Raw genomic sequence first — 9,662 nt, 5'->3', positions numbered from 1 at the left:
CGTAGACTTGGAATTCCAATATGTAACGACTATTTATTTTTCTTTGCTTGAAATGAAAATGGTAACGTTTAGTTAGTTAACGATAAACTTTATAAACGTAGGGGAGCTAGTGAACGCATTTTTTCAAATCTGTTTTACATCACAGAAAGTATAAGAAAATTATAACTTCTTCTATTTATCGGGTTTTAAGTATTAATTATTTTAAAGATTTTAACTTTAAATAAGTATAAAAAGGTGCATTAACTTAGCTTTGGAAAGCGCTGCTAGGATTAAAAGTTTTGCGCTATCTTCTGCGATTGAAAAAATATAAACCAACAATAGATTACAAAAGTCATTGTTGACCCTTTTGGGTATTATTTATATTGCGATTTATTACCCTTTCACATGTCCGTGAAGTCTCCGATACAAAGCTGGTTTCGGACGCGCCAACCCATTAGTGCGCGCGCGGCGGGGGCTCATGATCACTCGGTTCATGGTAATTTATGTGCTTTGTCGTATTGTCCACTCACAATGGACGCATTTTATGGCCTACTGCCGGACACCCAGATTAACATCGACGTATGATTTTAGCTTTCTCTAGTTTTGTGCAAAACACAATGGCCAGTGTAACCGGCCACCTGGCTATAATGGTTTCGAAAAAATCTAGGTAGCTACCGTCCATATCGTTTTGTGCAAAGGATTCTACGCTTGCACCTGCATTGAAGCAATTAAACAAAACTATTAATTATATTATAAAAGCACCAATATGATCCTATGATTGTACATATCTTAAGAAATTACTAGAAGTGGCTGGCGGATTGATGAATAATAATAAGATAATAATTTAAATAACCATAATCATACTTTATTCCAAATTACAAATGAATTACTTTTAACAAATTACTTATATTATTAAATATATTGCACCTTATGATATAAATGGTGGACAATGATTAATATACAACAATTTGATCACGAATTAAAATATCTGATAAAGTTTTTCAATAATTTAAAATATGATTACTTTAGATTCCGTTGCATAAAATGTAATACGTATAAATTAAAAGTGTTTCTAAATTGGCATAATACAAATTATCATTCATAATCACAAGTTTAAAAAACACCGGTACAAGTTTCATAAATGTGTAAAACAAATAAAAATGAATAAACAAATCTAAATACAGATATTTAAATTTGTTACAGACTGATATTGAAATTTAAAAAATGAAAACTAAGATTAAATTAATAGTCTCATAGCTATTATGCTGACAAAATTGACTACAAGAAGCTTAAAACAACTTATAACAAATATCTTAACATTTCTTAATGTAACGGTATCGTTTCTTCATCAGTAATGGTCTTTTGCGGCGCCTGTCCCGGCGCCAATTCCCCGTGTATCCTGACTCGGTACACACAAGTGTACATCGAATGGCCCCAGTTGGAGAACACTTTGAATCTTACGACGTGGTAACCTACTGCCGCCGGCTGCTGCACTTCGAAGTACTGGATAGGCTTACCGTCTTTATCGTACTCGAAACTGCCAAAGTCGTGTGGATGTAAGTCCCCACGGTGCGACAATCCTTCTAGCTGGAATAGACGCGGCGCTGATGATATTTCTCTGTAACGAAAATTGTATGAAGTCGAGTATCGGAATTGGTATAAACCAGATCCATAAAAGTAAAATGTGGAACTTACTTTGTTGGCGAGATATGCGCTGGTATATGTTCAACGCTGATGCCGGTGACGTGGACGGAACCCACGAGACGTATAGTGGCTTCGCCCCGAGAGCCGCGGAAAGCCCAGCACTCACCGGGTAGTGTGCCGGGACGCAGGATGGCAGAGGCGCCGGGGCACTCGCGGCAGAGCAACGAACTAACCGCGTGCAGCGCCCAACCCACTGATGATTCGTAGATCGCGTACTCTTGCGTCTCTCCAGTGTCGATTATACGAGCTCCGGCGGACTCCAGAGCGTAATCTGCTATCTAATAAAATATCTTAAATCAAGAAAATGTTGACCATATAACCCTCACAGTCATAGATGCCAATTTATTCTTGTCCGATATGATGCAAACACTGAAAAGAGTCAATAAAGAAAGAGAAATTTCCTTAGGCTTTAGCAATAAAAATGGCAAACTAATAGATTTATATAATTTTTTTACACCTGTCGATCGTAGTCGCCCATATCCATCAGCTGGCGGGTGTGTCGGCGTGTGGGCTCCAACGCGTCCTTTACGCGGCCCGACGCCGCAGTCATCGCGGGCAGCGCGGAAGACATCCTCTCCAATTCATTGCGGATACGTTCATGTTCACGGTTCATCTTCAAATAACAATTAATTACAACGATTGATAGCTTGTAGAAACTGGTTTAGATTAGTCTTTGGTCTAAAGAATGCAGAAAATACCTTTTGCAGTTGTCGCAATAAATTAACACAAACAAAGCTACATAACTAAATCATTGTTTTGATTTTTATTATAAAAAGATTTGTTTACAAAATAAGAATAGCAAACCACCTCAGATAGACCCTGTGTTAGTTGCATAACCATGTATTTGATATCCCCGAAGTCCCCCTCGATTGTGTCCTGCGAGCCCCACAGGTAGGAGTACACGTGCAGCCCCAGTAGCAGTGTCAGCGCCACGCACACAAACGATCGAAAGACGTTGCGGATGCCGCATCCCTCGTCATCATCGTAATCCATTACAACGTTATATACAAACTTAAAGCGTTTTACACAATAAACCTCTTATAAATATTAAAATTCTTGTTAGCGTATTGCCAAGTTTACAAACAAACAACTGTCATTATCATTTTTAATTCTTAAATGTCAAACTTTGAAACTTCTTTATCTTACAGAGGTTTCATCACCGACCTTAATCCTAACAACTCAAAAAAATCAGTAAAATTTGTTTGTCCGCGACCGCCCAAGGCGCTAGAAAGAAATTGATGCCACAGGTTTGTAAATTACAGTCTCACGTGACCATTTAATGTGTTAAAAAAGGGAAGAAATCTCAGCCGGGCCGCTAGTAGTGCTAAAACCTTTATCCCATTAGATTTGTTATGAATTTTATTTATCATTATATTATATACTAGCTGTTGCTCGTGATTTCAACCGCGTGACGTTAAAAAAATATAGCCTGTTACTCAGATAAATTACCTTTCAAACAGTGAAAGAATTTTTAAAATTGGCCCAGTAGTTTTTGAGTTATTCCTCTCTATAATATTAGTTTCAGTATGTTACAAAGTACTCTGTGATTAGTATATAGATGTAAGTTAATACGTAAATAAGTACCCTAAAAATATATTTAGATTAGCGAACTTATGAAAACAACAGCTTTTATTACGTTCAGATCTAACGCGATGAAATAAAACAACTAATAGTGTAAAAATTTTATTAAACTGATTTATGGTTTCTGTTGCTGCGCGGTGTACTCGAGCTGTGCGGCAGCGACTGACTTCATAGACTCGTGTGCCTGGTGCACATTGGCGCGCCACGCCAGCAGCACGCTGCGCAGCTGCTGCCACTGCGCCGGCCCGAACGTGCGGTGCATCGTGCTCGTCACGCGCACCGAGCGCCCCGCCTGGTCCATGCGCGCGCGCACCAGTTTCGTCTTCAACACTAACAACATACAATACTACAGAACATGGCACAATAACATCTAAATACAACAAATATGTATCCTTCCTCAGATATATTAAATTTGATTTCATGCTATCAGCAAATCATTTCTTGGTGGTAATGGTAACATCATTTAAATTGCTTTCTATCATCCTTCAAAAAAATTGATCACAGTTAAAAATTCACTAAGAACAGTAAAAAGTATTGAAACATTACCTTCAATAACAAAAGCTTCGACATTCTGTTCTTCAATTTGCAGCTCAGAGATCATATCGTCAAAGGCTATTTCTGGATTGGTCTCCGCCATCTGCATGAATGATAATATTCTCATCTTCTTCACATTCTGCTCATGGTTAAGCCCTTAGGATAAATAAAAAATTTAAAATTATATTACTGTTACATGTTTTAAATGCTTACATTATGTAGGAAACTAACTTTTCCAGCATTGGATGTATATTTTGTGGAATTTTAAAAATGCCTTTCTTAATTTCTAGTGCTATTAGTATACAAGATAGACATGGAGCCATAAAGGTACATATTTAATATTTAGAATACTAAATGTAAATAATTTTAATGTAACATACCTTGTGACTGCACAAATTCCTTATGATTCTCATAAAACTTAAGATAACTCGAGAGTTTCTCTGACACAAAGATGGTGAGTAAATCATATATGAGTTCCCCTTCTAAGAACCGAACAGGTTTCAACGACAGCAATGGGTCCAGCAGGAATGTGTTGGGATCAGCTAGTGCGGTGACTATGCACTTGATAGCATCTTCTCTGGCGTAGGATGCATTCTCATCTGTATATGTGCCAAGTAACTCTATCATCACTTTTGAAGCTAATTCACTGGAATGAAGTGATAAATAACTAATCATTGAGCAGACTGCCAACCAAAGATATCATGGTGCCATTTATTTTAATATTTACTTAAACATAGCAAATCAAATGAGATATTTTTTTAAAAATTACCTTCTCTACTTGTATTAATTGAAAAACATTCAAATAAGATTCAGTAGTTCGTGTTCTTCCAGACTATATCTTTGCTAAATTTCAATGATGGGCATTTATATTCTTGACTAAAGATAACCAGATAAAGTAAGAAATTGCATATAATGAATTTCTGTAAAAGAGTACATTCTTTGAAAACTCTACCTGTTTTGATCTTTTAAAACTTGATGCAGCAATCTGTACAACTTTTGCATCTGTTCATTAGAGGGAGGACAGCTTGAGAACTCCTTCTTCAGCTGCTCTACACCGGAGAACACATCCTTGACAGCACCAACACGCGCAGCAAGCTCTATCACATGGTAGTATACATGGTATCTCAAAGGTGAATTGGCCTCCAAGTTGTTATATAACCTCCATAGACTGGAAAATGAAGGTAGTTTTTTTTAAAATAATACCTTTTTTAGTAGATGGTACTTAAATTCTTCATGTTAAATCAAGTGATTTTTCATGTTTTTACATTGTCTTTTAACATTTGATTATTATTTATTTAAAATGTTTTAAAACACTTACGACTGTAGAGCTATCAATCCAACTTTGGGTCCCGGTGATTTGCCAAGCCTTTGACTGAATGCCACTATTAGGTTCTCACCTCTTTCCAATGGTATCTGAAATGTAAAGAATGAAAAATTACATAATGTAAATGTTATTGTGTTTTCTCAAGTTTTCACTCGACATCAGATAATTTTATTTACTTATGTGCTACCTATATTTATTTATGTGCAACTGAAATTATAAAAAAAATATTTTTAAATTTCAACAGCAAAGGGCTATTCGTTCAAAAAGACACATTTAGTATACTTACGGAAACCATTATAGAAACAATACTGTTGAGGATGGCTTCGATGTCAGATTCATTAGTTTCTTTCAAGCAAACATCGCACACGCCAACTATTTTATGTAAATCATCTTCGATTCCCTTTGGTGACTTTTCCTCGGATATTTCTGCGCCAAGACTTTTAAAATACTTTCTGAGTTCTTGTGCCTGTAAACATGTTGAAACTGTTGTAATTTTACCCTAGTAGAAAGTAAATGATTTTGAGGTTATATTAACATGACTTACTTGATCTTCGAGCGATATATCCATAAAAATGGCAGGACCCTGCATTTTGAAACGATATAAAGGTATTTAGAATTTGACTTAAATTACAAGTGAAGTGATGTTTTGCAGCTAAATAAAATAAATTAAAACGTGAGCCAGCTAAGCAAGCGAGTCAAAAAGGCAAACATAATGACATTGACATATAGTTACGTACATAAGACGCAGAGTAAAAAGCTTTCTCTTCGGTTCGGATAAACATTTATTTTACCTAATCTGTTGTTGATGCAAATAACAATGGCAACTATTTAATACTGACATTGACATTAAATTGATGTTTGCCAAAAAAATGGAAAACATGAAAAATTTATTTTAAAGTATGTTATTTTATTTTGTGTGAATAGTTAATAATTAATCACATAAGCCATAAGCAGAACACTTATATTTACATAATCAATTACAGCATCTTCTGTTTGACAGTTAAAAAACAAAATATTGTTACAGTTTAGTCCAATTTAGTATATTTTTATAACCTAACAAAGTTTGAACTCGACTGACTCTTTTATTGCTTAATTTTCATACACATTACTTCTAAGATATAAAAATGTCAAGTTTTCATAAGAAATCAGATTCACAATACAGTATCAAAGGAACCAAACTAAAAAATAACTTGCCTTTTGTATCATCTGGTATTCCATCGCTGGATCACATAATTGGTAAGTGTATAATTGGACCTAAACTATGCTCAATAGTGGATTGTATGATATTTATAAGCTTTAAAAAGTGAAAGCTTTTGATTAATTTTTGTTTCTTTTTTAGGTGGTGGTCTACCTTCAGGAGCTATTTTTGCTGTTGGTAAGTTTTTATTTATATTACCTTTGTTTCATAATTAAATTGTATGCAGAGCACATAGATATTATTTGTCTGTCTTATTTTCAGAGGAAGACATTTTAGGCAGTTACAGTAGAGTTCTAACAAAGTACTTCCTAGCTGAAGGTGTCACCTCGGAACATGCACTGTTTATAGCTTCAGCTGATGAAGATCCTAGTATTATCGTAAGTTTTAATGTTGATCTTAATTTTTAACTCAAAAGAGTTTATTTCTTTATTTATATTCCACCTTTATAAACCAAAAATGAGACTAAGTTGAACTTTAATAGATAAATATGTGTTTTTATTACAGGTGAATGAATTGCCACAGCCTTGCACAGATTTACCAAAAGAAGTAACACCAAAAGATGGCAATGTTGAAATGAAAATAGCTTGGAGATATGAGGGTTTGGGTCAAGTTGAATCTTCGTTTGGCAGTAATACCTCATTTGGACATCATTTTGATTTAAGCAAACATATGGATAAAGAAACTGTACAAAAAAGTAGTATCACTTATTGTTTTTTAAATGAAGATGAATATGGACACAAAGATAAAGTAAAAGGTAATTATGTTTTTGTTTATACTGTGCTGACCCATCATGGGGACAAGAGCAAGTTAATGATGATGATGACCAACTTGATTAGTCAATTGACTATATCTATATTGACTAGGATGAGTCACATCTGACTATGACTAGTCAAGCACTAAATTAAGACATCAACCAAGCTAAATACCATCCCTTATTAGGGTATGCTCTAAGCCCCTCAGTGAGGATGTATAGTTAGCTGGTGATGATGAACCAAGTCATATATAAACATTACAAGTATTAAAAAAATGGTACCCACATATGCTTTTTTCATAAACTTTTATTACACTGAGGAAAAATAAAAGTCATACTTGATATATATTTATGAGTGTGAAAAATGTGCCGCAAAGTCGAAGAGTCCGTAAGTCTTTGAAGCCATAGTTGGCCGGCTAATGCCCTCTAGGGCAGACCCATATAGATTATTGGCTCGCATGGCTATGCAATTGAGGTAGTCTTCATAATAAACTATATCATGTGACTATTCTTGATTTGTCTATAAATTGCTGATTGAACATTTTCTCTCCAGGCTTCAAGAATTATATGTTTTTTAAACTGTTAACGGAAATCAAAGAACTTGTATCAAAAGAAGAGTTTCAAACAAGTAGTAAGAGTAAAAATATTTTACGTATAAGTATACAGTCACTTGGCTCTCCGATCTGGTTGGCTGCAGATTGTGACGAGGAAACTGCAAACAGTGATTATGGACAGGATTTGATTAAATTTTTATATACTCTTAGAGTAATTTTAAGAGATACTTTAGCAGTTGCGTTTATTACTATACCATCACATTTATTTGATGTAAGATCTCTTTTTTTTTTTCAAAATGTTTTAGTTTTTTTATTTTCAGCATTTACTAAATGGTGTTTTTGTATTTTTTCAGGATGAGCATTTAATGCCCAGACTTCTATATTCCATAGACAATGCAGTCAGGATAGAGTCATTTGCAGGCTCCAGTCGTGAAACAAACCCTGTTTACAGTGACTACCATGGTTTGTTCCATGTCACCAAGCTGTCAGCTATTTACTCCCTCGTGCCTTATGTACCACCTAGTCTGGATCTAGCATTTAAACTGCGCAGGAAGAAATTTGTTATAGAAAAGTTACATTTGCCACCAGGTAAGTCATATTCCAAAATATCTTAGTGTTATTTACTTAGCTGTGATATTTTTGTTATATTGAGACTAAAGGTTATCTTTGTAATATTCTAGAGCTTCAAGAATCCAGTGAAAGAGAACAAGATGACATCACAGCAGTGCCCAAAGCAGTTGGCTGCGGAGGATTTAAGAAAAAGGATATTGATTTTTAAAAATTTATTGAAAAATATATTTTTTTAAAACTACCCCCTCTTATATTTTACTTATCATTCTACCTTTAAACAACGGACATGCTTAACATATGTGGAAATGAAAATAACTCGAGCATTAATTTCAAACAAACCTTAATTATTAGTCACCCCAGCTGCTCAGCGGCGCGTATCTCCCTAAAACCGACAAAACTATTCATCGCACATACCACGCGGACTCACTACTACGTTGGCTTGTATTTCGTTTATACACTGCATTTTTATATAAACAAAATTTTGATTGCAAAATAATTTGTAACTAAAATAAGTCAAATGAAGATCAGAAAGATCGCGAGTGCTAAAGTGCTTTTCGGGTGTTTCAACACTTTATTTCTTGTAAGATATCCGTTTAAAATATTATAATCCTTAAAATTTCTGTTTAGGAAAGGATATAGTTTACGCCCGATAAATATTGCGCCTATAAGGCAAAAAATAAATATAATTAGATTTTATTGAAAAAAGGTGTAGTGTATTTAAAAAATGTTTTTTTATTTATTTGAAGATATGTGGTTTCACGAAAGTGGTATGTGGGTTCCTGCTTTTAAGCGACTCCCAAAGGATTTTATTATCAAGTCTCCTGACGATGCCTGAAGATGGATTGCCCGAGCCGCCGTTTTACTACGTCGCACTGGCATTACTAGCTAGTGGACTAACTATATGCTTTATTGCTACATTCGGCATTTGGGCCACATATATGCCGGGATATATACTGCTGACTATTGTAAGTGTTTGTCTATTTTTTCTTATTATTAGGCATATTAACATTAAAAAAATAAAATTATGTTGGTTTTGTTTATTGGTACAATCTCGCTTGAATTTTAACTTTTGATCTGACCATCGTTTTAAACGAACAAATTAATATTTTGGTCCCGTGAGATTTATTAATGATTAGTTTTTGCCTGCTACTCCGTCCGCGTGGAATAAAAAAAGTGATAGCCTATGTGTTGTTCCTAGAGGAAATGTGGCATAGATGTAGACATCTATGCCACATTTCAGATCCGTTCAGCAGTTTAGGCTACAAGCTCTAACAAACATCCATCCATCCCTCTAAACTTTCGTATTTATAATATTATTAAGAGTAAATACGTGATATATTCAAGAATAAAAGGACAGCATGAAATGATACGCGACATTACAAAAGAATGTTTATTTCAGTACTTTTTAGTAGTACTATGTCTGCTGCTATGCGAGTGTGCGTGCGGCGTGGCGGCGGCGGTGTGGCC

At 34.9% G+C, this 9,662-nt stretch overlaps 3 protein-coding genes across 3 annotated transcripts; 1 reads left to right on the top strand and 2 right to left on the bottom strand.

The window, feature by feature from the left end:
* Positions 1 to 1,048: 1,048 nt before the first annotated feature.
* Positions 1,049 to 2,792, bottom strand: LOC106103367 (SUN domain-containing protein 3-like). The gene is made up of 4 exons (XM_013283110.1): positions 2,491 to 2,792; positions 2,141 to 2,296; positions 1,675 to 1,961; positions 1,049 to 1,597 (listed from the first exon to the last, which is right to left on the bottom strand). Exons 1-4 carry the CDS (start codon positions 2,674 to 2,676, stop codon positions 1,303 to 1,305), a joined length of 924 nt encoding a protein of 307 aa, XP_013138564.1. The 5' UTR covers positions 2,677 to 2,792; the 3' UTR covers positions 1,049 to 1,302.
* A 561-nt stretch (positions 2,793 to 3,353) lies between these two features.
* On the bottom strand, positions 3,354 to 5,845 carry LOC106103348 (eukaryotic translation initiation factor 3 subunit M). The gene is made up of 7 exons (XM_013283089.1): positions 5,667 to 5,845; positions 5,409 to 5,588; positions 5,117 to 5,211; positions 4,751 to 4,966; positions 4,179 to 4,444; positions 3,811 to 3,954; positions 3,354 to 3,594 (listed from the first exon to the last, which is right to left on the bottom strand). The coding sequence occupies exons 1-7, from the start codon at positions 5,709 to 5,711 to the stop codon at positions 3,380 to 3,382; spliced, it is 1,161 nt and encodes a 386-aa protein (XP_013138543.1). The 5' UTR covers positions 5,712 to 5,845; the 3' UTR covers positions 3,354 to 3,379.
* Positions 5,846 to 5,997: 152 nt separating this feature from the next.
* LOC106103350 (elongator complex protein 4) lies at positions 5,998 to 8,436 on the top strand. The gene is made up of 7 exons (XM_013283092.1): positions 5,998 to 6,358; positions 6,462 to 6,497; positions 6,582 to 6,697; positions 6,825 to 7,074; positions 7,625 to 7,896; positions 7,979 to 8,213; positions 8,306 to 8,436. The coding sequence occupies exons 1-7, from the start codon at positions 6,247 to 6,249 to the stop codon at positions 8,401 to 8,403; spliced, it is 1,119 nt and encodes a 372-aa protein (XP_013138546.1). The 5' UTR covers positions 5,998 to 6,246; the 3' UTR covers positions 8,404 to 8,436.
* The last annotated feature ends 1,226 nt before the right edge of the window (positions 8,437 to 9,662 follow it).

Source organism: Papilio polytes, unplaced genomic scaffold, assembly GCF_000836215.1.
Source record: "Papilio polytes unplaced genomic scaffold, Ppol_1.0 DF823823.1, whole genome shotgun sequence".
NCBI classification, from domain to species: domain Eukaryota; kingdom Metazoa; phylum Arthropoda; class Insecta; order Lepidoptera; family Papilionidae; genus Papilio; species Papilio polytes.
The sequence above is the reverse complement of the archived record's forward strand: the minus strand, read 5'-3'. Positions and strand labels throughout refer to the sequence as shown.